Raw genomic sequence first — 27,570 nt, 5'->3', positions numbered from 1 at the left:
GTCTTTAACACCTTCTTCTTTTTATCATGAGTTTCAGCCGCAGCGGGGGGCTCACTGCCCGCAACTTCAGGCCTTGTCTACCCCAGAATCGCCTCCGCATTCGCTCCACCCTACCTCCGCTCTTGTCCCGGAAATTCCACGCCAGCTCTCTGTTATGGGGAATTAAATCACAAATCCTCAAGGATGTCGGCGAGGGTATTTTATAGCTAGTCCCTACCTCATCTCTGAATTTGTTCGCTTATCATCACCAGGCATTACCGAGGTCCAGATCATTCAATGGTACGTGGAAGAGGGGGCTCATGTTGAGGAATGGAAGCCTTTGTGCCAATATCAGTCGGATAAAGCTGTTGATGATGTAAGTGCTGCCTCCTATGTTTCCCTTTTATGGATTCATGGCTAACAGACCCAGATTACTTCGAGATATGAGGGCGTTGTCAAAAAACTCCACTTCGAGACAGATGATACAGTGCCTACGGGAAGGGTTTGTACTACCTTAGCTCTTGACACTCACCCTGGAATTATCACATTAACAGGCTTCAGTAGGCACTTTGCGACATCGAAGTTGCGGATGGGAAATACCCCGATGATAACCCGCCGCACGAATCAAGGGCAGCGCCGTCTGAATCTACTCCAGCCTCTGAGACCATACCTGTAATCCAGGCAGCCGAGTCCTCTCTAACACCTCCACCTTCTATCAAAGTTCTAGATGAGACACCCAAGACAAAGCATGCATCCCTTGCAGTACCCGCCGTACGCGGGCTGTTGAAGAGCCACGGCGTGAACATCCTCGAAATCAACGGAACCGGCAAAGACGGGCGGGTAATGAAAGAAGACGTGCTGCATTTTGTAGCAAATAAAGATTCTCAAGTTCCAACCTTAGTGCCTGCCCCCGTGTCCGCGTCACCAGACACACGACAAGCAGAGTCAATTGTCAACCTGACCCCGATCCAATCCCAGATGTTCAAGACAATGACCAAATCCCTGAGCACCCCACATTTCTTATATGCGGACGAACTCAAAGTCAACGATATCACTGCGATCCGCAAGAAACTCGCCAGCGATAAACGCAATCCTACCAAAATCACCTTCCTTCCCTTCGTCGTCAAGGCGGTCTCACAAGCTTTGACCGAGTTCCCAATCCTTAACTCGAGACTCGATACCACAGACCCCACAAAGCCAAAACTAGTCATGCGCACCAAGCACAATATCGGAATTGCTATGGATACGCCGAGTGGCCTGATTGTTCCGAACATCAAGGATGTTGCCGGCCGCTCGATCTACGACATTGCCGCCGAGATCGCGCGGCTGAGTGCCCTTGGTGATGCCGGCAAGTTGACGCCCGCTGATCTTAGTGGTGGCACTATCACCGTGTCAAATATTGGCAATATCGGGGGCACCTATGTAGCTCCGGTGATTTTGCCGACGGAGGTAGCCATTCTTGGCGTGGGTAGGTCTAGAGCGGTACCGGTCTTTAATGAGGATGGACAGGTTACACGCGGGAATATGGTTAACTTCAGTTGGAGCGCGGACCACCGGGTCATTGACGGTGCGACAATGGCGAGGATGGGTAACAGAGTCAAGGACCTAATTGAGTCGCCCGAGCTTATGCTTTTAAATCTTAGGTGAATCAGACAAGTCGTTTCATGGTGAGCTTTTTAGTTAGGTCTAGATGAGGGATACATTCTAAGACATGACACACACACACACACACACACACACTTACCTCGTCAACTCTAATCTATCAAACATTGAACTTCTTAGTATATTGCATATTGCATAGAGAAACGAAAAGATGAAAAACGATCTCAACAGGTCAATTGATATGAGCAACTTTCACCAGAGGTAAGGACATTGCAAAGTCTGCCAATTCAGACAGTTGATATATCAAAACAGCATAAACTAAAAATTTACGGTGCGGGCTTCAAGAACGCCAGATCTAAAACAGACCGGTGATATAGCCAAGCCGGCCAGAACACCAAACACCGTTAGGAGGAATCACACAATCAAAAACAGAACCAAAATGCTAACCAATCCTCCATGCATAGACCAGACCCGATTTTCGCACGGCAATGACACATCACCAATATCAAGTACACAAAGTGAACGGACTCTCATCAATCTATAGAAAGAGACGAGAAAAGAAAATCACTTGTACTCAGCAAGCTTCTCAACAACGGCATCGATAACATTGCGCTGTACCTCTTCCATCGTCCCCTCAACGTCGATAGTAAGAACATCCCACTCGCCCTCCGGCTCCTCCAGCGTAGCAAGCTGCGAATGCACCATACCGCTCTTCATGTAGTGAGATTCGCGCTGTGTGACACGCTGCATCAGTACCTCCTCATTGAGCTTGAGGTAGACAAAGTGAATCTGCACCGAGGGCGAGCCGTACGCGGCAACGCGCATCACATCCCGGTACTTCTGCTTCAGCGCGGAGCAGGCTACTACCACACCAGTGGGTGGGTGGAAATCGTTGGCTTCTGAGGGGGAGAGCGCATTGATTGCCGCATGACGCAGGGAGATCAGCCAGTCCCAGCGGTCCTCGTCTGTGAGTGGGATGCCTCGGCCCATTTTGTCTTTGTTTGCTGCAGGGTGATACTGGGAGTTTGTTAGTTATTTTGGTGTAGATCCTTGGGGGAAATTTCCGAGCGTTGTTGGGTTTGGGCATCAGTGGCATTGGGGGTCGGATGTCTGATGCCTTCCAGCGGGGGACTTACGTCGTCGCCTTCTAAGAATGGTATCCCGAGTTCGGTGCGTAGGACATTGCCGACAGTGCTCTTCCCGCACCCTGCTGGACCAGTCACGACCCAGATATGTTGCATTTGCGCGGGTTCGGAGGGTGTGGAGCATGTTACTCCGTTCGTTTCGTTGGCGGCGAGGTCCGGCATGATGCGCGCCTTGCTCACGGTAGACTCTAAGGTGGAGGCAAAAGGAGGCTGAGGTCGTTCCCCTGCGGAAAGCATGTTGTAGGAAAGAAAAGTGTTTGGATTCGATTTTGGGGGGGGGGGGGGGGGGGGGGGGGAGAGAAGCGGAGAAAGCGTTTGGATTGGGCCCAGTGTAATCGCTTGGGTCGGGGTGGAGATATGACGCTGTAGTGATACACGAAAGTGCTCTATAACCAGTCTATGAGATTGATTCAAGAGATAGAAGTTCAGAAATCAAAAGGCGCGAGCCTACTGTTTCAAGTACTTATATTGTATCACAGTGGGTCGGGTAAGAAAAGATTCCAGAAGCCGAGTGGGGGGGGAGACAACATTCGTACGGTTATTGGTTCTTTTATGTTTGGAAGTAGGGGGGGAAGTTAGGCTAAGATGAGTTTCTTCAACATTTTTGTCCATACCCGGGGTGAATAGCCGTCCAGGTCCAAGGTCCGAAATAGATGATGTGTGTCACTGGATTCCTTCCAAGATGATCTATACACTTGCATATAACTCTCGATTGACTACTCGCTACTTCCACAAAAAAGTACCCCATCGAGGCAAAACATCCTCATGATGTCACGGTATTTGGTATTACCGTAACTCACCCCCACGCTAGAAAGATACCGATCCAACTCATTTTCCTATTAACTTGGAACTTGGAGTGGGGGATTTTGTACGGAGTACGGAGTGGTGTGTCTCATTATTATCTGCGTCATTCTCAGGTTCTTTGTCGCTCTCACGTATCCCGTGCCGAACAATATCCTGACTTGACACCGAAAGACGGCCCCCACACTCTGGAAGATTTGGAGATCCACCTCGTGGAAAGATCGTGTATACAAGGATTGCAACCACGTGGAACATAGAGGAGACAGAAATCCCGGAGAATACAGTCTCATCCGATAAGAGACCACCTTGGAGGGACACGGAAATATGAGCGGAATTTGCATGCTGATTTCCTACAGCCAAGCCGACTACGGAGTATACCCAGGTATACCAAGTAAGCATGAGACTATTGATTTTCCCCCTCAGAATCTGGAGGGAAACAGGAAGTTCCCGCCAAGGAAATGAATAGGACGGTTGCTGAGGCTAGAGCTGATTTTCCGCTAGTTGTGTCTACAACACATGGTCATGAGGCCGACCTGACGGGAAGCGGATTCCGACACATCCGATCTCCTGCTTATCCGGTGTAGTTTAGGGGGATGTCTTGGGTCCTGATCCGCATGAGTACTTTATATTTAAACATTGGGAAGAAAGCGAAGACGGGCATCAGGTCCAACCAGAGGGAATTAGCGAGAGAAGCGCCCTGTCAGTGGATCTGGCATGTCCAAAGAGCTCACGGGGTCCCAAGTCCAACGGGTGATTGTAGATCAGTGGCATTACAGTTGATGTGAGTTCCCAGAACTTCTATCGGAGGGGATCAACAGGAGTAAAAGATGAAATCAGTATCAAAGACCGAATAGAGGCAAAGAGTTCCAATCGCATACTGCAATCACCCGTTCTATATCAAAATAGGTCGAATGTCAGTTCATGGGGGCGGGGAGTCCGTATTACATAAGCCTATCTCCAGGCCACCGCGACAGCTCCAGATCATCAAAGCTCCGACTTGTTGGTTCGGGCCTCGAGAGCGACAGCCTCAATTACCTCCACTATGGCTTCACTGTTCTTCTCCACACCGGTCGACATTGATGTGGTCCTCGAAGACCTCGATGAGCGACAGACCGTGGACGTCAAGCTCGACAAGGGCCGCCGCGAGCGGGTCCCTCTGTACATGGACGGCGAGTCCGTCAAAGGTGCCGTGACCATCAGACCGAAGGATGGCAAGCGGCTGGAACATACGGGGATCAAGGTGCAATTTATTGGCACGATTGGTGCGTTGGACCTTTCACCCAACCTCTCCCAGCTGAATTCGCCATCGCAGACTAACCGCTAACACCTCTTTTTTTTTGGCGGAATGCAGAGATGTTCTACGACCGAGGCAACCATTATGAATTCCTTTCCCTGGTACAGGAGCTCGCTGCGCCCGGCGAGCTGCTCCACCCGCAGACCTTCCCTTTCAATTTCAAGAGCGTCGAAAAGCAATACGAGTCTTACAATGGCATCAACGTTAAGCTGCGCTACTTTGTCCGGGTGACCGTCTCGCGGCGCATGGCGGACGTTATTCGGGAGAAGGATTTGTGGGTGTACTCGTACCGCATGCCACCTGAGAACAACAGCCCTATCAAGATGGACGTTGGTATTGAGGACTGCCTCCATATCGAATTCGAATATTCCAAATCCAAGTATCATCTTAAGGATGTGATTGTTGGCCGTATCTATTTCTTGCTTGTGCGGCTCAAGATCAAGCATATGGAATTGTCTATCATTCGGCGGGAGACAACAGGATCACCGCCAAATCAATATAATGAGAGTGAGACTTTGGTACGCTTTGAGGTATGTGGTTTATTCAACACTCTTGATGCAATACTGGGATATGATGTACAAACGATAGGAATGCTAACTTGCCTGCAGATCATGGATGGTTCGCCATCGAGAGGTTAGTGGACGCCTCGCCATCTTTGGACCCCGCAACGGCCACAAGCCTGCGCCTTGATAATTCTCGCGATGGCTGGCAAGGGCTGGCAAGCGTGGGGTAATCTTGAGTATAGCTGACTTTCATAGGTGAAACTATTCCAATCCGTCTGTTCCTTGGTGGATTCGACTTGACGCCGACATTCCGCGACGTTAACAAGAAGTACTCGACAAGGTACTATCTCAGTCTCGTACTGATTGACGAAGGTACGCTTCAAACACCCCAATCTTTCTGCGTTCATTCCAATCTTTGGCAATCCTCAAATCAGTCCATGACGCATCCCAGAATATGGGGCGCAGAGACAGGCAACACGCCATAGCCGTCGGCAATTGAAGTTACCCAATACAACCATCCAAGTCGGGCCGGTTGCATCGTTTGGTTGCCAATTTGCATTCGAGGCCTCCTAATTCACGATGCCCCCACGCTAAACCGCTTCTGGCATTGGCAACTCCATGATACAACTTACCATACACTCATCCCATTCTGATACATCATCGGCCTGTCTACAATTTCATTGTCTCAAACTAACCCAATATTAGATGCCCGTCGCTACTTTAAACAGTCCGAAATTGCGCTCTACCGTCAAGCCCCCGAGATCGCCCCGAACGCCCAGATCGCGCAACAGCAACAGATCCAGCAGCAGATGCTGCTCGAGCAACAGCGCCAGCAGCCCGCCCTTCCACCGGGCTCTGCTACCGCTGGACCCGGCAGAGAAGTCACCGCGCCGCTTCGACAGGAGCCTCAGCCTGTCCCCGCGCCCGCAGCATAGACTCTTATTCTATTCTCGTTATCCCTTGCGTCTTTCTTACAGCCTCCTGGTACCTGCGGATCTGTCCTTCTATACCCGCCTCTTTTCTCCGATCTTGATTTCTCATCACCCCTACTACTCACTTGTCCTTTTTTGTGTCCGTTAATTCTGTCTCACGGCTATGTCACGACATCACTCTGTAGTATACCTTACTCTGCCTACATTCGTGCCATGCCTTATTTCAAATCGAACCTCAACGTTGATTCGGGTTTTAGAATTTGTCCCTTTCTGATGTATTATCCGAGTCTAGAGTGTAAAGTAAAAACAATGCATGGACGTACACCCAATCAAGTCATACGTCATCCACAACTAAGGTCTAGCTCTAATACTCGACCCGACCAATCTCCTGCAAGACTTTTCCCAGCGCCTGGAGAATCTGTCCATCATCACGCTCTTTACCAGCGACCTGCACAGCGCGCACAACCAACGGATAAATCCACTCCAGATGTTTCCGATAGTGGTACTTCTCCGCATCCCCAGCTTCGACAACCGAAACGCTTCTCACGGAAGTTGGATCCGGAATAGCCGACGGCTCACTCTTCAGCTCGACCATGCGGAGGAGCAGATGAAGCAGGACCTTGCGGGCAGGCGTGGGCTGGGGCATCAAGCCGCGCAGTGGCTGGTCTGCGATGTAAGATTTGAGCGAGACCGCGCAGCGCAGGAGGAGGTATGGCGAGATCGAGCGGGCGAGCAGAGTCTGCGGGGACGGGACGTCGGCTTTTGTCTCGGCCTTGGCTTGTGAGCATACGGCGAGCTCAAAGAGCGTGTCTATGAGGACGTAGGCTATTCCTGGGCGCAGGGTTGGCGGTGGGGCGAAGGTGCGGCCGGGGCGGACGGTATAGAAGTTTTGTAGGGGTGCGTGTTCAAGGCCGCTGGGTAGGTCAAAGCGGAGGGGGGCGTAGATGAAAGAGGAGTTGAAGAGAGCGCGGGCGAAGTCACGGCGAACGGCGTCTGGGATTGCTGCTGCGCCGAGGGCCGGGAGGATTAGAGTCTTAAGGCGGGCGAAGGCTTCGGTATCGAATGCTTCATCTGCAGTGATTTGGGCGTTGGGGAGTTGTGGGGCTTGGAAACCGCGGGCGGAAACTATTCCATTTGTGACTTCGACGATGCGTTGCCAAAACTGGGATATTTGGAGCTCGTTTGTCTTCATGTATTGCTTTTCCACGTAAGGGACTACAACTTTCAGAACGTCCAAGGATACCGTTGTGGCCTTTTGCCAGAGGAACGGCTCACGGTCCTTCCCTTGCCATGTGTACTTTTGCGTAATTGGAGCATTGAGGTGTTCGAGGGATTTTGCAAGAGCGCCATTCGTGAAGACGTCTTGCTTGATGCCGAATTCGGCAATGTACCAGCTGATCAGATCGATGATGCGTTTCGAGAAGGCCACGAACGCTGGTCTTTGGGTGTCGCTGCTGGGACTCCATTTTGATAGTGCTGAATCAGAAAGCTCGGCAAGACACAAGAGAATGTCGGGCTGGGAGTCCTCTTTCTCCAGGCAGAGCGTTTTGATACAATCAATGACCAGCGCTTGTAGGGCCGAGGGTCGGTCAATGTCTGGAGAGTAGCGCGGGGAGACCGAGTTCCACACAAGTACGCTGAGGTGATGAAGGACCTTTTTAATGTGCTTCGTTGTCAGCTGGTCTCTGTAAAGGCGATAGAGCTGTTGGAATGTATTAAGATACGCCAGAGCCGCATCCTGGTTAGGTCGATCCAAGTCAAGCGTCCTCTCATCGCCAGCAGGGTGTCCATTTGCCCAAAGAAGCCACACACACTCAAGAGCATTGTTGCTAAGTTCGGCTCTATCCTGCACTAGAGCGAGAATTGCCGAGAGGCTAGAAAATGTTGCTTCGCTCAAGTCCAAAATTTGCAAGTCAATCAGACTTTGCAAGTACTTCAAAAGTCGTTCCCAGGATTGATCGAACTTCTCGTCATGTACAAGGGTCTCGAAGAAATTCGTGGTTAGATTTGACAACCCCTTGATCATCACCACTGTCGTATCCACCCACGCCTTGAAGTCATCGGATTTTGCATTGGTCCGATTGTCCTTAGCTTGGAGAAGAGGGGTCTCAATTCCCTCGGCCATCTTGAAGAGGACCATGTTCAGGCACAGACGCCACGCTTTGGGGGAGAGCTGCTGCCCGTAAGCGTCAAAAATGCGCAGAAGCGTATGCACTGCGCTATTTCGAATCTCAGGTCGAGTGTCCGTCGTGATATCAACGATGCGAAGTAACAGCAGCAACCACAGTGAATTCCGAGAAACAGAAGGGTCTTCGTCATGAGCCAATTTAGCTAGCTCTTCTTCGCTGACAGATGCATCAACATGGCTAAGTGAGATCTGCTCAATCTGGCCTTGAAGAAAGTCGGAAACATTCCAGAAAAACGAAGTGGTGGTGAGAGAGATGTTGAAATCTTGGGTTTGCGACGTAAAGCTAGAGAACGCATTCACCAAGCTCAGGAGACAGGGCGCTGGTAGCAGAGAAAGGAAGTCAGATGCAACAAGATGCAAAGACTTATACGCAGCACGTACCAAACGAGGGCCTGCTGGAAGGGCCGACGATCTGCGCTCGGTCAGAGTGGAAGGCCGATCGCCAATTCCAAGATCTGGGGAAAGTTGGAAAACCCCAGATATCAAGTCAAAGATGAGGTGCCATCCATCCACGAACGTTTCTGCGTACTGTTCCAGAATATTATTCAATACTTCCAAGGTCTGTTCGTGGATTTCAATCACGGTTATCGGCAAAGACTTGGAGGTGTGCATGTCCAATGCATAGAGCGAGGCGACCTGGGCTTTCAATGTCTGCAAATTCCTCGTCTGCACTTGATTGTAGACTTTCTCATCATCTTCGTCCCTTTGTTTCATTGTTGAGAATACGAGCGAATTCATAATTGCGCTTGCCTGCATGCGAAGATTCGGACTGACGGTAGCATTCGCGGAAGCCGAGATAAGACTTTGCGTGAATAGCTCCCAAGCTTTGCTGTCATCTTCTTCGAGCGAAGACAGTCTCCCAATGTTTGCCTTGGCTAGTTCGTTTCCTTTCTCCAATACAAACTTGAGTTCCTCGTCTTGCATTCTTGATTTTCCGACGGTGTGCGATACGCGCCGGGAACCTTGGTGCAAGCGTCCACTTGCTTGGGGGGATTGCGGCGTTTGAGGCGTTTCTGATGTTTCCTGGTCATCACCCTGATTGCGACGCTGCTCCGTAACTGCTGACAGATTCAATAAAGCAAGTAACATTTCCTCAAAAGGTGCACTTGGGAAATCACTGGTGCTCTCGAGCATTTTGTTAGAAGCCGCCTGGACCGCAATCACCTCAGTCCCAAGATTAGCAGTTGGAATATCGTTTCCCGGGGTGACTGGAGTCTCCCCGGTCCCACTGGCAGATTTGACCATTGCACTTGAGGACATGCCAATCACCAGTCCAGTATATTGAAGTGTTTCAAAAAGAATGGACCAAGCTGGCTGATCCAATGTCGGCCCCAAAGCAATTCCGAGGTTGAGCAAAGCCCGCATACAAAGTAGGTTCCTCGTGCTCAGAGACACAGGAGGCCCTTCCCCCGCAGTAGTTCCTGCAGTATCCATGGATAAAGAACTGGACAATTGTGACAGATCCGCACTTCTTCGTTTCTTCTGGGGTGTGCCACTTTGCTGAGAGCCAGTGACAGGCACATTGACTGATTTGGCACTACCTGCGCTCGCAGGCGTGGCAGCTTTCCCAAGAGTTGTTAAGAAAGCATCTCGGGGGACAGATAGTCTCAGAAGACCCGCCACATGAGCTAACTTTTGGAATGCTCGAACAAGATTGTGGTAATACTCGTCATCTAAGGATGCGCGCAAAAAGATGGAACAAGCTGCTAGGACAGCGGGCCAACAGTTCTCTATTATTGCTGCACAGGTCTTGATGGCCGAATACTGTACATGAGAATTCAGGTCCAAAGGATTGATGGGAACTTGAAATTTTTTCGATGACGAGCTAGACTGTACTCGGATAGGTTCTGCTGTGAAATCTTGAGAAGATCTGGCGGAGTCGGGTCCCTGAATGGGACTCATAAGTCGATTCTTGCGTCTTTGCTTTAGATCCGGGACCGTTAATGGAAGAATGAATTTCGCGAGCCCCTCAGCAAAGCTGCTGATACAATTAAGAACGAGGCTGTAAATGTAAGTGTCCGGCGGTGTGGGTGGATCTGCCTTGTCAAGGAGGTCGATATATGGCGTACGAACAACACTCCACTGAGTACTGATTCCAGGAACTTTGGTTTCACTTGGAGGAACAGTTGACCCAATGACACCAGCCACACCGCCAGTTTCAAGAGTTATTTGATCTTCTGTGGTGGAACTTGAGCGCTCCGCACGTGAAGGTACGGTTGATTGATTGCTGACGCCAATCAACGAAGGCTTCTCTGAAGCTAGCCGAACCAGCGCAGCCATGTGGTCGCGAAGTATGTTCTTTCTGCCTTCCTCGCCGTCATACAAAGTGTAGATCAGCCGCACAGCGCCCGGTTCCGAGTATAGCCCTCGGAAGATTTCCATGCAGATCAGTCGCTTCCAGGGCGCTGTCCCATCCGGTTCAACCAGATGGGTTATCAAGCTCAATGCCATCTCGCATTCTGTAGTTAAGAGGGACATATGACGCTTCAGAAGAATGAGAAGAATTCGAGCGATCCGGACAGTTTGAGCGAATGAATACCTCTCAGATAAACAACGGACGGCTAGCGGTAGCAACCGAACGCGGAGCACTTGCGAAAGTTCAGGATGTCCCACAAAAAGACGGCCGCTGTTCAGGAGAATACTCTCAATAAGTTCTAACACAAAAGTCGGGGATAGGGTTCGTGTTCGCAGAAATTTCAGTGGCTCACCATCGACCAGACAACAGAGATCATCCAATACTTGCAATGCATCATAGGCGAAGTAGCCTATGTCAAGCGACTGACCATCGACTTTGATGGTTGTGATGATTTTGGAATCCTTAGGAAGTTCATCTTCGCTCGAAACTCTTTCAAAAGTCGATACCACCAGCTGTTGGAGCGTGGCCGCGGCAGTGCTAGAGACTGCAATCATCTTGCTTGCCTGTAGTGTGGCGCATATTTCCAACGTGTTCGCAAGAAGCTCTCCGCTCAATTCATCGGAGTAAAACTGCAAAAGCGAAGGCAGAGACTGTAGGATCTTCAGCTGAATATCAAGGCCTATGAAGTGTTAGCCCAATTTAAATTTATAGATTTTTTTGGGCATTTACTCAAGTTTGTGGTCTCCTTCAGGCCGCTGATGACATCTTTCAAACGACTTGAGGGTAATGACCGAGATGCAATTAGTCTCTGCAAACATATCACACCGATACCAGCAAGCTTCGCATGCCGAGTATGACATGCAATGATAAAAGGCTCGACAAAATTCGGTTTGCGTATAAGGTCTTATTGCAATTTAGCGGTTGGAAAATGACGCAGGGCTGCCATGTAAGAGATTACCTGCTGCTATCTGAGCCTCTGAAGTTGATGGCAGTGCTTTGAGCTCATTCAACGATTGTTCAGCGGCCTGTCAATTCCTCGTTAGTGTGTTGTGGCCGATAATGCCTCGAGAGTGATAGCCAACATTTCGAAGATCGGAGTTTTTCCTCCGAGACTCATGAATCAAATTGGCGATCTCCGTCTGCAGGAATTGGGAGGACATTTCTGATATAGGTTTGTTGTATCAAAGCATGGCCAGCACAGGCTAATGCCCGAGGTCCCGATGTCAACAGTGCGGGGAGCTCTCAATCGCAGATGAAAGAATCGGTATTTCTACGCCAGAAGATTTGCAAAATTGGTGCCCTGATACAAATTTCATGTGAGTAGCAAGAGAACAATGACAGCGATTCTGCTATTACAACGATTTCCACGATGGGATCAACAAGGCGTGGCATCTCCAACAGGTGCCAAGCCGTCGATAGGCCGTATCACACGTGACTGTGCTGCAAATTGACCGCCTAGCGCGCTGCCCCTCTTGTCGCATCATCCCTCTCCTGCATCTGTTCACACCTGTCGTGATTTTTCCAGCCCTTGAAACCACTACTCGGTGCTCAATATGGCTGCTAAGGTTCCAAGGAATTTTCGACTCCTGGAGGAGCTCGAGAAGGGCGAGAAGGGTCTGAGTGCTGGTACGATTGACTCCGACGACCTCCGACCATGCGGACTCCAATCTTAGATCGCTGACGTATCTTTCTTATTTTTAGATGCCTGTTCATATGGACTTGCCGATGGGGAGGACATGATGATGAGCAACTGGAATGGAACTATTCTTGGTCCGCCCCACGTTAGTTAATGACTCTACTCCACGCCACCATGACACCATCACTAATTTGCCATCTTTCAGAGCGTTCATGAGAACCGGATATACAGTGTGAACATTCACTGTGGACCTGACTACCCCGATAACCCGCCTACCATTCAATTCGTCTCTCGAGTCAACATTCCCTGTGTCGATCCCAGCTCTGGCAAGGTATGAGAAAGGTGGATACCAAAAGACGGAGCCATTACTGAGTGATTGTACTATAGGTTGATCCGACAAAGCTTCCAACCCTGGCACAGTGGAAACGAGACAACACCATGGAGACAGTACTGATTGAGTTGAGAAGGTGAGCACAAAGAGTGGCACAATATGACGGTTAGTGTTGACAATTTGTCCAGGTACATGGCCTTGCCCCAGCATAAGAAGCTGCCGCAGCCCCCGGAGGGCTCAACTTTCTAGTCCAGCATGTGTGACCCACTCAGTGCAGGCGGATCTTGAAATATCAGGATCGGCTTCATTTAAATCTCCTGGCTTCTTCTCTTTTTTCTATCACCCTAGAGCGTGTACAGTCTCTGCATGAAATCATCAGCAGGGGTCCTTTTGGGCCCCAACTTTCAATTTCCATCCCTACATTAGCTATTAATCTCTAAAGTGTTCATGGAACTGGGCATTGCGGCAGGCGCCCGTTAATCTAGTACAACAAAATTAAATGAGATAATGAGATTATTGATTCGCATAGCACATGGTTGTACCGAGAGTCATGAGACATTAACCCGAACATAGGGACAAGGGAGGAAGGAGGATAGAGTGAACCTGCCCTTGGGATGTCAACCCATCCGAGGGCCCCGAGGCTAGCAAAAAGGGAAGTCATGACAAGACCAGTGGATGAGCCTAAAGGGGCACATGGCGCGAAAGACAGCAAAACAGACAAGGGGGCAATTTTACGTTTCACGTTTGAATATCAAGGCGGAATAGAATGACCGAGGGTGGAGTGAGCTTCTTCTCCAAGCGCCCGGGCAAGCCGAGCGGTTGATGAAAAAGAGGTTCGCGTCGATCGGGGGTAGTGTAAGCCCAATGACACTGTGCAACGAGGCATGCGCAAGCACAGGGGCCAAGTCGCGGGGTCCAAAAATAGGAATAATCAAAGTGTTTCCTGGACGGAAACTTTCAGAGATTAAACTGAAAAGAACAGATACTACACTTGATCTAAGCCAATAGGCAAAGAGAGCTGAAGAAGAAAAGAAGAAGAGGAAAAGTTGTGGGGATGGGTGCCAATATATAGGCGGTTGATGTCATGTGACTTTCTCGAACACGCTAACTTGTTTGGGATGCAGACCGCACAGATGGAGTGAGGTAAGCTAACTCATTTACAGTAGGCGGTAAACTGGCAGTATCGAAACATGATAAGAGATATGGTTGTTTAGCTTTGGCTTCACCTGGGCAGTATTAGTAGAACTATTCAACACGGCAGAATGCATAAAGTGCTGGTGCCCAAGTATAATGGAGCTCACCGCTTTGCGTGTGAGAGATGACTCCCTACGCTTCTAGTCGCTCCAACTGACAATCTGTCTCTGATAGGTTTGGCACTTTATCGAGCGCTTCTCCGACAATGCCGTCCTTCAGCTGCAGACACTCCGTGGCTGGGTGAAATCAAACCCCTAGTCCGACAGAATTTCCGAAAATTTAAAAAATTACAAAGCCCGTCACAAACAGCAAATGCCTTGAAGGCAGGCTATGAGGTATGCGCATCGAATCTTGGTCTAGGTTGAATCTATGTTGATATTTTGTCACCGTATGATAGGCTCTAGATATCCTCTCTTCATCCCATACCAACCAGCATGATGCACACCGTATTACAACTCTCATAGCCCAAGCCAAGTTGCAGAAAGATAAATATGCTGAGTTGCAAAGGAAAATTCGGCCAGTTACGCCGCCTGCCAAACCCCTTACGGCCAAGAAAGCCCGAAAAGCAAAATCAATCCGCTTCCAAGAGGAAACAAACCAGCGGCATCCGAACGCCACCTCAGTCCTAAACCGACCCCAGCCGTTGGGCGACAAGAAGCGCAATGTCCCTGTGCTTGTCAATGCACGCGGGCTTCCGTTCTTGCGCTACAAAAAACCGCAGCCAAGAAACCTGAGCAGCGTGATACGAACAAAACTTGGACGTCGCTGGAAATGGATTGAACTTCGAGACAGGCTGAAGATAGAACTTCTTTTCGCCAAGGACGAAGAGGAGTGGGATCGTGTCACCAATACTAGGGAGCCATCCACTTGGTCTGAGCATCCTGCAAAAGCCATTGTCGATGTCAATGCAAAAATTGGACACTTCGACATGCATGCGAGGGAACTTGCAGACAAAATGTGGAAGATTGTCCTAGCTGAAAAGGCTTTGGCGGAAGAAGAAGCTAGCCAAAAGCAGCCGAGGCAATGAAACTTAGTTGTCTAGTGGTCTACCTTGCCGCGCATATCTCGTTGCCTTCCCAAAGTTCAATCCGATGGCTCTTCGGGCAGACAGATTTTGGTCTGACCATATGGCCCTCATGGCCTAGGTCCATACTCGGCCATATCAGAGTGACCTACGTCCATGGCCATGCAATGTCGCCCTATATCAGAAAAAAAGGTCCGTTGCTGAAAGCGCCCAAAAGGCATGTATAGTATCCATGCCAACCTGGGCAGGTATGCCCTTTTTTGATTATATCCGATCAATGGGCACCATGGACTGCTAGTATATTCAAGTCTCTGGGCTCTAGCAAGCACCTCGAGCCAAGATGACAGCTCTCCTTCAGGTCCTTTTTGTTTAATGATTGGGCATTCTCTTTTCCTGTACCATAACCTCAGTCCATGTGGGCTTTCAGATCTGTACATTACTCCGTCTACCCTTGATACCAGTTCACTGATAGTTCAGTATATTCACGCCATTCAACAATGTTATTGTACATAATTTCATGAATTAACGGCAGGTCATTAACATTTCTATGTATGAGCTCATGCAGCCACTTTAAGCTTCTCAAGAGCTGGCAAGGCATCTTCTTCTTCCTCGTCATAGTCACCCTTAGCCAAGCCACTCTCCCACAATTGTCGGCCTGTGAGCTTTTTCTCCTCTTTCGTGGTCTTTTTCTTCTTGTCCTCCGATTCTTTCTCTTCGCGTACCCGAAGCTCCTCGTCCTCCATCTCCTTTTTAAATTTGGCATGCCACTCCAAGAATGACTGAACTGTGACTGGTGTGCCATGGAATTTCCGGTTCTCTTCCTCCTCTCTCTTCGCAGCGACTTGGTCCATCTCAGCTTGAATCGCGTCTGCTCGCTCGATCATAAGCTGCTCTGCGCTTTCCTTAAGTGCGCTGACCAGTGTAAATACCATCGGCATTCCCAGGTTCTCTTCGATGGTTGACTGAAGAGACTCCATCAGCAATTCCCGGTCCTCCTGGACATCTAGCCGAGGATGTTTCACAGCATTGGGTGGAGAGGAAATGCCGAGATTTGGGCCAACATCGGGGTATTCTTCCGGGTAGGCGACTTCCAGGCATATCACAGGTTGTTCTGTTTCATCACCGTCATATTCGAGGGCATCGAGAGTTATGGATACACGGTACGAGGTTTCGGATATGTCTAGGTGCGGGACTCGCTGTGAGCAAAAATAGAAAGGGTGTTGGAGTCGTCTAATGGACTGGGCTTTACTTACCGGTAATTTCATCAGGGAAGATTGAATCGAGCACTTCACGCTCCTCAATCTGGTCTTCGCGACCCATAGCTGCTGGTCCGCCTGCGGATTGGAGGGGTAGTGATTTGAGCGCCGGAGGTGAAGATTCTTCGGGAAACACCTCGTGGCGGGGGCGGAAGTGGTTCTAGCGGGACGGATTGAAAGGCTGTCTAAGCAAGACTTTGTGATATCGCAATGCTAGCCAACTCAGAAAAAAAAAAGATTGGAGCGCAACCGCAACAAATGTCGGGGCCAAACCTGGTCACGTGGATCTACCACTTCACCGTCATCATCGCCGGCTTCCAGTGTGGTGGCCGTGAAAACACCCTGACCCGCTCACCAATCTTCACAGAAGAAACCCCCCAGGCTAGCTATATAAGAAGTACCACGTGGATAGGAAGCAACAACACTCGCCCATCCGAGGTAATCCATAGAAAAGTCGGTTTCGCAAGTTAGGGCTTTTGCCGCCTTTTTTTTCTGCTGTTATGTTTTATCTATGAAACTGAGAAGGGGAGCAAAATATCTGTTAAGGAAATGGCGTTTTGAAAAAACCTCTATAAAACTTCCACTGACCATAAAGACGTCACAAGACCGCATAAACGGCCAAAGTTAGACAGGTCCGGTTTGATGCATTTTACTATGCAAAGTGATTAGAAGTGATTAGCCCGACCACGGTTGCCAGCATGAGGCTAATGTCACTATTGCATCGCTATCACTCTACAGACTACTCCTCTCCTTTGTTTCTCTTCAGGCATTTTTGCTTCATAGACACAATGTCTCAAATTGGGTTCTTCCCCACGCAGGGTGAGCAAATCGCGTTTGAGAAGCCCAAGCACACCAAATGGACCATTATCACCAAGATCTCCAACAAAACTACCAGGAAACAGAGGCCGCTGTTTGAGCTGGATGTGGACCCTCCTCATATGCCCTTGCGACCTTCCGTGTCTGCAGCGACTCAGACGGCCAAGAGGCCTACATGCGTGCCTACATGTAAATTCCCAACAGGGGAACTGAATTCTTTTCACTCAACGAGTGAGCCAATCAGGACGTTCCTAGCCACCACTGCGAGGTTAAAGCCTTTAAGGCCTTCTAAGAACAAGTTTTGACTATCGCACCTGCTCTCCTTGCAATAAAAGAGGGTATCCAAAATAAGCAAGGGTTTGTTCCGGGTGGCTACGTTTCTATGCTGCACTCCAACGTGTCACCGGAGTTCGTCTTATTGATGCTGATATTCTTCCTGGATGGAGATCACGCTTCATACGTTCTTTCAAGCTTTCAGCAAGCCCGAGCGAGACCAGATTCGAGTGGTGCTTGATAAGGAAAATCGCGAGCTAAATAGGCTGGGATCAGGGCCCTCCTTTCCCTGGGCAACTAACTTGACATGGAACACCGATGCCTCGAAATTGTGAGCATCCTTGACCGTCATCATAGGATTATAGGAGTGGTGGGGCCTCGCTACTGTTCCTGGTAACAGGGATGAAGTAGATCTCTGTCTAAGTGGAAGCTCTAATCCTAGAGTTCCTGAGGTCACTTCCATATTGTGTGACGATCTAGCTCTTCATTGCCGCAGTTTCCAAGGTTTCTTTCTTTGTAACCGATACAACAGTTGGCTAAAAAATAGTACCACCAGCAATAGGGAGAATAACACGGACGAACACATATATATATGGAAGTTCTTTTTACAGTTTTCTAGATGTCTGTTTTTTCAAAGGTTTTGCAATTTCAATGTTGCAGCTACAGACCAGGGAAACCTACACAACGGTCCCACATGCAAACCCGTCAAACAACCGCTTCAAAATTTTGGCGGAGGGTCACTTTTTTAACTTCCCCCAGATACCTTGTGAGTTACACTTATCACTCACTCTGCTTAATATTCCTGTCGACAAAATAACGCTTTTGGAGGGGGACATTGCTGCATCCTGCCATGGGAAAGCCCAGACCGCAAAAGAAGAGATCATCCAAGCCCCGCAAAAAGTCCGTACTCGGCCCTGGTGGCTCGATCTCGAAAGGCAACATGGCTCAAGATCCCTCAACGTTACTCGACCAAGCCACAATCCTCCTACAAACTGGTCGAGCCGAGGAGGCACTTGTGGTTGCACAGCAGGCTCTGGATTTGACCGCTGAAAACACCACTGCACAGCTCCCCGCTATTAACCTGCTTGGAGAAATCAACGTTGAACTAGGAGACATCGACACCGCGAGAAATTGCTTCCTTCAGGCGGTTCAACTCGATCAAAATGGCTCGATACCGGAATCCCAGGGCGGAGGTGCTGAGAAGTTCCTGTGGCTTGCACAATTGAGTGAGCAAGGTGGAAAGGACAGCGTCCTGTGGTTCGAGATGGGCGTGGCGTCACTTAGACAGACTATTCAGTCTCTTGAGGGGCAAACATCACCAGAGCAGATCGCAGAGATTACACAGAAGAAGGCCAAGATGTCCAATGCACTCTGCGCCGTCGCTGAAACCTACATGACAGATCTTTCGTGAGTTTCTCCATGATCTAGATTTTATGTGGGCCAGCACTAATACATTCGCTCAGCTGGGAAGAGGATGCCGAAGCCCGGTGTGAAGCACTCATCACGGAAGCCCTTCTTGTCACACCCGAAGCCCCAGAGGTACTACAGACTCTCGCCTCCATCCGGATTTCACAACTGCGTATCGAAGATGCGCAAGCCGCGCTCACTCGCAGTATGAGCTTCTGGAAGGACCTGGCCCCAGAAGATCTCAAAATTCCCGATTTTGCGGTGCGCATCAGTCTTGCGCGACTCCTGATGGAAGTGAATATGGAGTTCGAGGCTCTGGAAGTCCTCGAGCGCTTGATTCTGGAGGATGATCAAAGTGTAGAGGCCTGGTACCTCGGAGGCTGGTGTCTCTTCCTGCTGGCAGAAAAGCAACAGGCACCTAAGGATGTGACTGCTGACGAGCTTGCCGAGTCCCCACGCCATGCATCACTAGATGCCAGTCGTGAATGGCTCAAGCAAAGCTTGAAACTTTACGATTTCCTTCAGTACGAGGATGACCGGCTCCGCGATCATGCCTTGGAGCTTGTACAGGAAATGAACAAGGAAATTGGAGAGGATGATGAGAGTGAAGCTGAAGGGGAGGGAGAAGGCGAGGATTCGGACGTAGAGATCGAAGTTGATTCGGATGATGAGATGGCTGATTCATAGATACCAAAAGTGACGACTACATGATATGATGTACATTTCCATTGATTTGTTTGATTTGATACCATTAGAAGTAGTTTCGTTCGTTTTTTTTTTCCAACTCTCTTGTTCATTGTCGACCCTCTGCACCACAAACCAAAACTTCTTTGATATCGCCACTGCAACTCATTCATCGGTTCCGGATTAAGTTGCCTCCGGTGAAGCAGATGCCCGAATTTTTGCCATAGCAGGTTCCAAGCGCGAGTGAAAACGAGTTTGTCTCCGTGGCTGGCATCTCAAACTCCTGCAAAATGGATTTGGAACCAGCCCCAAAAGGAGAGGCTTCAGTAAAGACCACCGTGGTCGAAGTGGAGGCTGTGGATGCGGAGGAACCGTACGTTATGGAGGACGACGCGCCGGACCTCGCCCTTGAGATCTCGTCGGATTTGGAGTCGGACAGCGATGGTTCCGATGAATGGGACACTCTGTCTAACTGCGATGAGGCAATCCAGTTCATACGCGATGACCAGATCCGCGACGGCCTCGGTATGTAACCATATCCACCCTCTCACCTCTTACCCCGGACACCCCCGCTCTCGGAGATCAGGACGAACATTGGCTAACACGCCCGCTTTTCCATCTCAGTTCCCGGTGCCTGCACTCTAGAAGAGGCGACTGCATATCGACAGCGTCTACATGCGATTGGTAAGGCGGCGTTCGTGGAAGAAACCATCCTCCGCGAAACCGTCACGGCCAAAAAGCTATGCACGGCATTTGGAATCGTACCCCCGGCATTCCTCGATGGTGCGCCAGATGAGTCTTATCATTCTCTCCTAGCGGTCGCTATCTCGCGCGAGTTCTCTCGGAGGCCCAAGCTTCCCCAGTACAACTCCATCGACGATGCTGTTCGGCTCCTTCGCGAGTCTCAGAACATCATCGTTCTGACAGGCGCAGGCGTATGTTCATAAATCTATTTCGAACCTAACTAGTCAACAAATGCTAACGAGTTTTGAAATCAGATCTCGACAAGTTTGGGCATCCCCGATTTCCGTTCTAAAGATACTGGCCTCTACTCAAAACTGATGCACCTAGGCCTGAGCGACCCACAAGAAGTCTTCGACATCCATGTCTTCAGGGAGGACCCGAACGTTTTCTTTTCTATTGCGAAGGATATTCTCCCGACGGAAAAGAAATGGTCGCCCACCCACGCGTTCATTCGGCTTCTACAAGATAAGGGGAAGCTACTGACCAACTACACGCAGAATATCGATAACATTGAAGCAAATGCCGGGGTGCTCCCGGAAAAGATTGTGCAATGTCATGGATCCTTTGCGACGGCCACCTGCGTGAAGTGTGGATTCAATGTCCCTGGCGACGCGATCTTCGATGAAATCAGGGCGGGAAACGTCCCCCACTGCACCGCCTGCAAGAAGAAAATTGCCGAAGAAGAATTCAAGCCGCAAGGAATTAAGCGCAAACGAAGTTCCAATGGTCAACAGAAAGACCGCAAGGTCTCTGACGACAGTTTGGATGAGGACGACTACGAAATCCCAACCCCTGGAGTAATGAAGGTCAGTGACCATGTGGTCCCTTGCTTGTTTTCTTCCATACTCACTACTAGTATAGCCTGATATCACCTTCTTTGGCGAGGATCTGCCCGATGAGTTTGGCGAACGTCTAATTCACCAAGACCGGGATTTAGCAGACCTGGTCATTGTGATCGGAACCTCGTTGAAGGTAGCCCCTGTGGCTGAAGTACCAGGCATTCTACCTCGCAACGTTCCACAGATCTACATCTCACGCACTGTAAGTCATACTGAAAATTTTGACACTGTCGCATACTAACCATTGCGTGTAGCCGGTGTCACATACCGAGTTCGATATTGATCTCTTGGGTGACTGTGATGTGGTGGTATCAGAACTTTCTCGTCGGGCCGGTTGGGACCTTCAACATCATATGATACCAGCCGATGAGAAGGTGGACATTACCTCGGTGGAGGGGTATGACTCACGACATGTGTTCAAGGTAGTTGGTGCATAGGGTGTGGAGTTTTGGGCGTGTCTTGCTTTCATCTTAATGGAGGGCGTATCTTCGGGTATCTGTTCATAGCTGGATGTGCTGATATATCTTCGGCAGTCTTGTTTTTTTTTTCAAAAAGATTTTAGGATAATATCACACCTGGGTAGATCTGGGTTTCATCTATAGTTCAATCAATCGTTTCATTCTCTTCTTTTGATCCAGTATAAATTAACTTGTCCGACTTTACTGTGTAAAACGCTTGTAATTAAATCATCTCCATCATTTTTCCATGCTATTGAATCCGTGGAATGTGAAAAAAAAGATCCCCCTTGGAAATATCAATCTATCGTTGGACACAGTCCACCTCCGGGGAGTATATTTCTGAAGACCCGAGGGAAAAAAAAAAAAAAAAAAAAATCTGAACCCGCAACACCCCCGCCTTGAAAGCAGCAAATTACTTGAACTCCCACCGAAGAGATACCCCCAAGAAAAAAATTAGACAGATCTTCGTTTTGCTAGCCATGGATTATCTGGTTCGGTTCGCCCAACTCCATGAGACCTTCCGACGACCGGAACTCCAAGCCTGTGCCACACTCGCGGGTGTTGACATCGAAATCATCGCCTACAATGAATTTGTATGATACCCTTTCTATCACTCTTGGAAGTGTTCAAATCGTTCCAACATTGGCTCACAATGGATGAGACCCCCACCTCTCTCTACCTTTGCATGGTTATCCTTAATTTGCAGAATCCTGACTGACATACCCAGTCACCATACTGCATCGTAAGACTACCAAACGAAGCTGCAGCGCGGGCAGTTGCCAAGCGCAGTATTCTGGCCAAGGATATCTTTGAGCTATGGGGCGAAGGCGCCAACTATGAAGAACTACATGCAGATGTCCGTCGACGAACCCAGCATCGTTGGAATGACTACATTTCTGTCCCATTCAAATTCACGATTGACTACTTCGCCGGAACGCGTAGCACAGTTCAGAAGGGAGAGATCATTCGGTCCTTCTCATACATGGGGTTCAAAGGCCCAATCCGGCTAACAAACCCCGATGAGGAGTTTTTCGTGATGGAAGAGTACATCGACGACGTTGAAGTCTCTGTACTGGGCACGACGCGAACAGAAAATCCGCGGAAGATTTACCTCAGTCGTAAGATTGCCGATAGCTGCCGCGAGGACGTGCTCAAATACGACCTCAAGAAGCGTCGTTATATCAGCACGACTTCCATGGATGCAGAGTTGAGTCTCATCACGGCGAATATGGCTCTTGCAGCACCTGGAAAATTGTTTTTTGATCCGTTTGTCGGAACTGGAAGTTTCATTGTTGCTGCTTCGCATTTTGGGGCTCTGACTCTGGGCGCAGACATTGATGGCCGCAGCTTCCGGGGCAAAGAGAGCGGAAAATTGGGCATCTACGAGAATTTCGACCAATATGGGATCAAGAGCAGATTTGTTGATACGTTCACTTCCGATCTTACCAACACGCCACTGCGGAGAACCGCCGTCCTTGATGGTATTGTCTGCGACCCACCGTACGGTGTGCGTGAAGGGCTTCGGGTTCTGGGAAATCGCAGGGGAAAGCCTGCTGTCAATGTGATCATTGATGGTATTCCTGCTCATCTGTAATGTTTTCTTACACCCCATGGGCCTCGCCGACTTACAAACTGACTTATACGTAAAGCCGGCCTGGTTTTGTTCCCCCCAAAAAGCCTTACGGCTTTGAGGCTCTGCAGAACGACGTTCTTAACTTCGCAGTTCGTTCCTTGGTTCCCAATGGCCGTTTGTCAATGTGGATGCCCACAACAAATGATGAGAAAACCGAGTTCCCTGTTCCCATGCATCAGAATCTGGAGATTATCAGTATCTCCGTTCAGAATTTCAACACTTGTAAGTGACAGGCCTCTTGATATAACCATGACGTTCCAAGGGACGGGCTGATTTTGCGTCTTATAGGGGCTCGCCGACTTATAACCTACCGTCGTCTACCAGAGGGAGAATTGTCGGACATCTCACAGGCCCGGAAAAAGATTGACGACCAGGGTACTAGCGCGGATGATCTCAATGCGTTCCGACGAGTGGTTCGTATCATTTGTGATTTAATGGCCCAGTACCTGGCTAACTTGTTCAACCAGCACATGCTCCCAGGTCACGGCACCAGGGTCGAGAAGGACAAAAAAACGTCCGAATAAGAACCCTAACGTGACAAATCAGCTAGGAAGTTATCTAGCCTAACTTCAGTCCGGAGGCTTGAAAAGATGCGCAGTAGAAAGATCTATCTACAACGAATAACCCGAAGATGGGACCAATGATCAGGCGCAAGACCGGAAGTAAATACCAGATACAGCGTACAAACTTCACAACTTTCCCCGCTGGCTTCCTTTTGGCACTAAATCTGCAGCCAAGTCCACACCCTCGTCCCTCAGAATCCGTTCGACTTCCTTGGCTAGTTCAATTCTCAATTCACGAGCTAGAGCTGCACCCTCATCATCGTCGAGCTCCTCTCTCTGCCCACGGCCGAACATAGCAAAGCTTGTTCTTTGGTTGACCCCTTGTGCAGGACGCGGAATGATGTGGAAATGGACGTGGGGTACTACCTGTGCTGCTCTTTCGCCTGTCACTCTCAGTTAGACGATTGTGGTTGTTCTTCTTCTTGAATGGACAAGTGATGACACGATTCCGTTTTTCTCTAGTGACAAAATACACAAGAGATCGGCCAGGGATGTTCAACCTCCTTGAATACCAATATTGATACATTCAGCACATAACAGCATGTGACGTACTAATACTCCGTACTTAAATCCGATAACGATCAACGGTTTCCTGAAATAAAGAAAAGTAAGGGTAACGCATACCATTGTTCTGCACAACATTCCATTGTCTATCGGGATCATCGCCGAATACAGTCTTCGTCACAACCCTGGAGAGAATAGGAAGCCATTTCCCAATCTATGCATCAAATGAGACACAAACGTCAGGCAAAGAAGGATCTTCGAACGTGTAAAGATAGGCTGATGGGAAATGACTGCATACCTCTTGTCCTGCTTGAACGCCCATGGCACCTAGCAACTTGTAGTGAGTTCTTGGCGCCACAATGACATGGCCGCGTGTCAGCGGCATGATGTCCAAGAAGGCGAGAACACGCTCGGTGGAAAGGATAACGTGAGACAATGGATCTGAATCTGGGGCGGTAGAAACTGGATTGGACTCAGGGTCGTTGAAGGGGATTGGGAGATATGAGGAGGCGATATTGCAGAACGGGCACAGTGAGGATGCAGTGGAATCCATGGTTGGATAAAAAGAAGAAGTGTTCTTTTTTTAGTCCGAGTGTGGGGTTATGAATCTAGCTCAGGATCAGCTTCAAAGACGGAGGGAACTCGGGAAACGACAAAGAGGTTCATCTCCAAGGTGATTCGGCTCACGGCTTAGGGGACCTACTTTGGAAAGACCTCGGGATCAACCTCGGCTAAGCACACCCAGGTTAGGTTAAAATGGACGCATCTACGACCAACCACAGAGATACATAGTAAAGAGCTGAAAACGAATTGAAAACGAATTAAAAAAAGAAACGGATTCAATAAGCACGCCATACACACGGATCCAACGTTAGAAATCCAACTATTTGAACAAAACAAAAGCAGTCCAACTTGTCACTGAATACTTCCTCAATCGTCCACCCGATGTCAACCTTGCGTGCCTGGAAGACTCAGCTCCAGGAACCAGTTGAATCTTCCAGCCGATGAATTGAGAAACACCCGAGAAATAAAAACAAACCCATAGCCACCGTGGCCCCACCAAAGATTTCCAATCCGCAATGCCACGCAAACGTACAAGTCTTCGGAACTTGCATGATGAACAGAAAAATAGTGATCCAAAGGAGATGAGACTGCATCGTCCAACCTAAGATAAAGGTGAATCAGGGCGAAGCAAGGTAAAATTGTGATTTCAAGGAAGACAAAAATTGAGCACGACGCCTGCGACACGACGGCAGTGTAAGAGATATCAAGGCAGGCGGGAGACAGATGCCCGTGCACGGAAAACAAGCAAGCCAAGGTTGAAGATGTAGGGGTAAAAGAAGAAAACAAGAACACGCAGGGCCGAGCGCCGAACACCCCATCACAGAAGACAAATGCGGAAAGCGCAGAAATTCAATCAAGTCGTCGTAAGAATATGCAAAAGGTAGTGGATACCAGCACAATGAAATGCCAACATATGTAGGAATTCGATTCCCCTGCTCAAGCAAGTCGTCGCAAGGGCCTTAGGGAGTCATGAAAGGCATCGACGTGGGCCAGACAGGAGTAGCATGACATCGTAAATGGTACAATTACTGTTCATCCTTGGCGCAACTGCTCTGCTCAGAGCTGTCGACGTACAGGTGGTGATACTTCTTGGCCCATTGGCGAGTCAAGATAGAAGCTGCAAGACTGGTCAGCATGTTATCTCACGAAAGAAGGGGAAAGTTACTGTGTCTTACCCTTGAGGAACTTCTTGCTGGCGTATTTCTTAAAGAAGGCTTCGTGGGAGACAGGCCGGCGGAGGTAGTCAACCATCAACTGGAAGACAGGATGGATCTCCTCTTCGGTGTAACCAGAATAGTGAGCGAGATTGACATCCTATGAGAAGTTAGATTAGATGCATGGAACAGACGCGATGCAACATAACATACCCAAGGTCCACGCTCGAGGATGAGACGTGCAAGGTACATCGCTGCAGCAGAAATGTGGCTTTGTGGGAAGCCCATGAAACGGTGATCCAGGAGACTAATCTCCACCAAGTACTTTCCCAGGGTGCGGGTTTGGATGTCATAGTTGTCGGCCTTGGAGATGCGTCTCAGGAAGTTCATGGGGTTAGGGAAGCTCATGTTGTACTCGAGTGTGGCGAGGACGTGACGTTCGGCATCGAGAATCTCCTTGTCCGAGAAAGTCTCATCGGCGACATGGCTGAAATTGGCGACGTGAGGAGAGAGGACCTCTTCATACTTGGATGCAATGAACATGGCAGTAACACCAACTAGCTGGAGACGATCGAGGGCAACCACTTCTGCTGATAGGAAGCGATCAATAATATTGACAGCAAGGAACAAGGTTTCGGGAAGGAGACGGAAACGGGTGTGCACTTCAATTAGCCAGTCGACAAGGATCCCACGCATCTTCCATTCAAGATCGGGCTGATGGTCGATGTAATCAGGGTTGGGAAGGGTGATGATCTCAAGATCCTTGAGATATTCGAAGATCTCAACCACATATTCGGCGGCCATTGATGGATCATCCAAGTCCTCAGTATCCAGGTCCTGCACGGCGTGATTCAACGCATCCTTCACACTGATCTCCGGCTCCTTCACCGCTGGTTCTTCCACGATCTTCTCGATAGTTCGGGTCTTTCGCTCAAGATCGGCCTTCTTGCGGGGAGGCTCATCCTCTTGGAGAGCTGTATCCTTGAGCGAGGGGCGCTTGTTGGCGTTGCTAGCAGGCTTCTTGTTAGAGTCACGGGGTTGGAGGGCAGAGCGGGTCCCAGTTCGTGAGGAGTTGGTGCGGCTCAGCTTCTGAACACCTCCTGTCTGGACAGTTGCCTTTGAGGTCAAACCAGCCTTGACAGCGACAGATTTCTTTCCAGCCTTCGTCTCAGCACCATCCGCTTTGTTGACATTGCTGACATCGCCGAGGGCAGCACGGGGACGTTGGGATCCATTAGCAGTGGCAGCTGACGTGGTTCGCTTGGTCTGCAAGGGTTTCTTGGCTCCAGCGGCTGAGATCTCAGTGCTGAGCGCAGCTGTCTTGGCTCGCGTCACACGCGTTGACGGACCGTTCTCATCATTCTCATTCATCGTGCCTCTGGTACGAAGGCTGCGGGCCTGCAGTGAAGCAAGTGATCAGTCTGGTGAGATTATAGAATAACCCTGGATCTCGAGGCTACGAATTAAATACCCCGCGACTAGGATATCAAACGCGTGTTTTTGGCAAGGTTAAAGATTGCTCACCTGGGGCATCGTGAAGAAAATAAAAGTAAAGCGACGCGTCGAAAGGGAAGAAAGGAGACAGGAATATAATAATCCTTATCCTGCTCGGGAAACCAGGTCAGCATTCCATTTATATTACCTCGGTGGGTACCTCATACCAGAGGGTTGTGAGAGAGGTGCACGTACC

The 27,570-nt window shown here is 49.4% G+C and overlaps 12 protein-coding genes across 12 annotated transcripts; 7 read left to right on the top strand and 5 right to left on the bottom strand.

Moving 5' to 3' along the window:
- Nucleotides 1-26: 26 nt before the first annotated feature.
- On the top strand, nt 27-1,663 carry Pdw03_0806 (Biotin-dependent 2-oxo acid dehydrogenases acyltransferase, putative; the record flags this gene model as incomplete). Its single annotated transcript, XM_066099717.1, has 5 exons — nt 27-195; nt 252-355; nt 410-481; nt 544-1,567; nt 1,623-1,663. 5 exons carry the CDS (start codon nt 27-29, stop codon nt 1,661-1,663), a joined length of 1,410 nt encoding a protein of 469 aa, XP_065957444.1.
- Nucleotides 1,664-2,086: 423 nt separating this feature from the next.
- Pdw03_0805 (Thermoresistant gluconokinase family protein) lies at nt 2,087-2,963 on the bottom strand (the record flags this gene model as incomplete). Its single annotated transcript, XM_014675171.2, has 3 exons — nt 2,087-2,119; nt 2,200-2,598; nt 2,718-2,963. 3 exons carry the CDS (start codon nt 2,961-2,963, stop codon nt 2,087-2,089), a joined length of 678 nt encoding a protein of 225 aa, XP_014530657.2.
- Nucleotides 2,964-4,569: 1,606 nt separating this feature from the next.
- On the top strand, nt 4,570-6,259 carry Pdw03_0804 (Vacuolar protein sorting-associated protein 26, putative; the record flags this gene model as incomplete). The annotated part of the gene is made up of 5 exons (XM_014675170.1): nt 4,570-4,789; nt 4,879-5,351; nt 5,430-5,454; nt 5,580-5,696; nt 6,030-6,259. 5 exons carry the CDS (start codon nt 4,570-4,572, stop codon nt 6,257-6,259), a joined length of 1,065 nt encoding a protein of 354 aa, XP_014530656.1.
- A 361-nt stretch (nt 6,260-6,620) lies between these two features.
- Nucleotides 6,621-11,960, bottom strand: Pdw03_0803 (Endosomal peripheral membrane protein (Mon2), putative; the record flags this gene model as incomplete). The annotated part of the gene is made up of 6 exons (XM_066099716.1): nt 6,621-8,764; nt 8,826-8,899; nt 8,962-11,479; nt 11,530-11,703; nt 11,759-11,825; nt 11,883-11,960. 6 exons carry the CDS (start codon nt 11,958-11,960, stop codon nt 6,621-6,623), a joined length of 5,055 nt encoding a protein of 1,684 aa, XP_065957443.1.
- Nucleotides 11,961-12,353: 393 nt separating this feature from the next.
- Pdw03_0802 (Ubiquitin-conjugating enzyme variant MMS2) lies at nt 12,354-13,016 on the top strand (the record flags this gene model as incomplete). Its single annotated transcript, XM_014675168.1, has 5 exons — nt 12,354-12,426; nt 12,502-12,581; nt 12,642-12,767; nt 12,824-12,903; nt 12,956-13,016. 5 exons carry the CDS (start codon nt 12,354-12,356, stop codon nt 13,014-13,016), a joined length of 420 nt encoding a protein of 139 aa, XP_014530654.1.
- Nucleotides 13,017-14,029: 1,013 nt separating this feature from the next.
- Pdw03_0801 (Complex 1 LYR protein) lies at nt 14,030-14,988 on the top strand (the record flags this gene model as incomplete). Its single annotated transcript, XM_014675167.1, has 3 exons — nt 14,030-14,078; nt 14,136-14,296; nt 14,359-14,988. 3 exons carry the CDS (start codon nt 14,030-14,032, stop codon nt 14,986-14,988), a joined length of 840 nt encoding a protein of 279 aa, XP_014530653.1.
- A 554-nt stretch (nt 14,989-15,542) lies between these two features.
- On the bottom strand, nt 15,543-16,305 carry Pdw03_0800 (Ubiquitin-conjugating enzyme/RWD-like; the record flags this gene model as incomplete). Its single annotated transcript, XM_014675166.1, has 2 exons — nt 15,543-16,165; nt 16,239-16,305. The coding sequence occupies 2 exons, from the start codon at nt 16,303-16,305 to the stop codon at nt 15,543-15,545; spliced, it is 690 nt and encodes a 229-aa protein (XP_014530652.1).
- A 1,875-nt stretch (nt 16,306-18,180) lies between these two features.
- Nucleotides 18,181-19,424, top strand: Pdw03_0799 (Tetratricopeptide-like helical; the record flags this gene model as incomplete). The annotated part of the gene is made up of 2 exons (XM_014675165.1): nt 18,181-18,737; nt 18,794-19,424. The coding sequence occupies 2 exons, from the start codon at nt 18,181-18,183 to the stop codon at nt 19,422-19,424; spliced, it is 1,188 nt and encodes a 395-aa protein (XP_014530651.1).
- A 287-nt stretch (nt 19,425-19,711) lies between these two features.
- Pdw03_0798 (Histone deacetylase SIR2, putative) lies at nt 19,712-21,441 on the top strand (the record flags this gene model as incomplete). The annotated part of the gene is made up of 5 exons (XM_014675164.1): nt 19,712-19,946; nt 20,046-20,356; nt 20,420-20,971; nt 21,027-21,206; nt 21,259-21,441. The coding sequence occupies 5 exons, from the start codon at nt 19,712-19,714 to the stop codon at nt 21,439-21,441; spliced, it is 1,461 nt and encodes a 486-aa protein (XP_014530650.1).
- Nucleotides 21,442-21,941: 500 nt separating this feature from the next.
- Nucleotides 21,942-23,619, top strand: Pdw03_0797 (tRNA guanosine-2'-O-methyltransferase, TRM11; the record flags this gene model as incomplete). Its single annotated transcript, XM_014675163.1, has 5 exons — nt 21,942-22,055; nt 22,190-23,052; nt 23,112-23,317; nt 23,384-23,508; nt 23,563-23,619. The coding sequence occupies 5 exons, from the start codon at nt 21,942-21,944 to the stop codon at nt 23,617-23,619; spliced, it is 1,365 nt and encodes a 454-aa protein (XP_014530649.1).
- Nucleotides 23,620-23,784: 165 nt separating this feature from the next.
- Pdw03_0796 (Histidine triad (HIT) protein) lies at nt 23,785-24,715 on the bottom strand (the record flags this gene model as incomplete). Its single annotated transcript, XM_014675162.1, has 3 exons — nt 23,785-24,041; nt 24,283-24,376; nt 24,461-24,715. The coding sequence occupies 3 exons, from the start codon at nt 24,713-24,715 to the stop codon at nt 23,785-23,787; spliced, it is 606 nt and encodes a 201-aa protein (XP_014530648.1).
- A 1,036-nt stretch (nt 24,716-25,751) lies between these two features.
- On the bottom strand, nt 25,752-27,413 carry Pdw03_0795 (G2/M-specific cyclin NimE; the record flags this gene model as incomplete). Its single annotated transcript, XM_014675161.2, has 4 exons — nt 25,752-25,843; nt 25,902-26,040; nt 26,094-27,278; nt 27,405-27,413. 4 exons carry the CDS (start codon nt 27,411-27,413, stop codon nt 25,752-25,754), a joined length of 1,425 nt encoding a protein of 474 aa, XP_014530647.2.
- Nucleotides 27,414-27,570: the final 157 nt, after the last annotated feature.

The sequence above is a fragment of the Penicillium digitatum genome, chromosome 4 (assembly GCF_016767815.1).
Source record: "Penicillium digitatum chromosome 4, complete sequence".
NCBI lineage: Eukaryota > Fungi > Ascomycota > Eurotiomycetes > Eurotiales > Aspergillaceae > Penicillium > Penicillium digitatum.
Note: the sequence above shows the minus strand (reverse complement) of the source record. Positions and strands in the feature narration are given on the sequence as shown.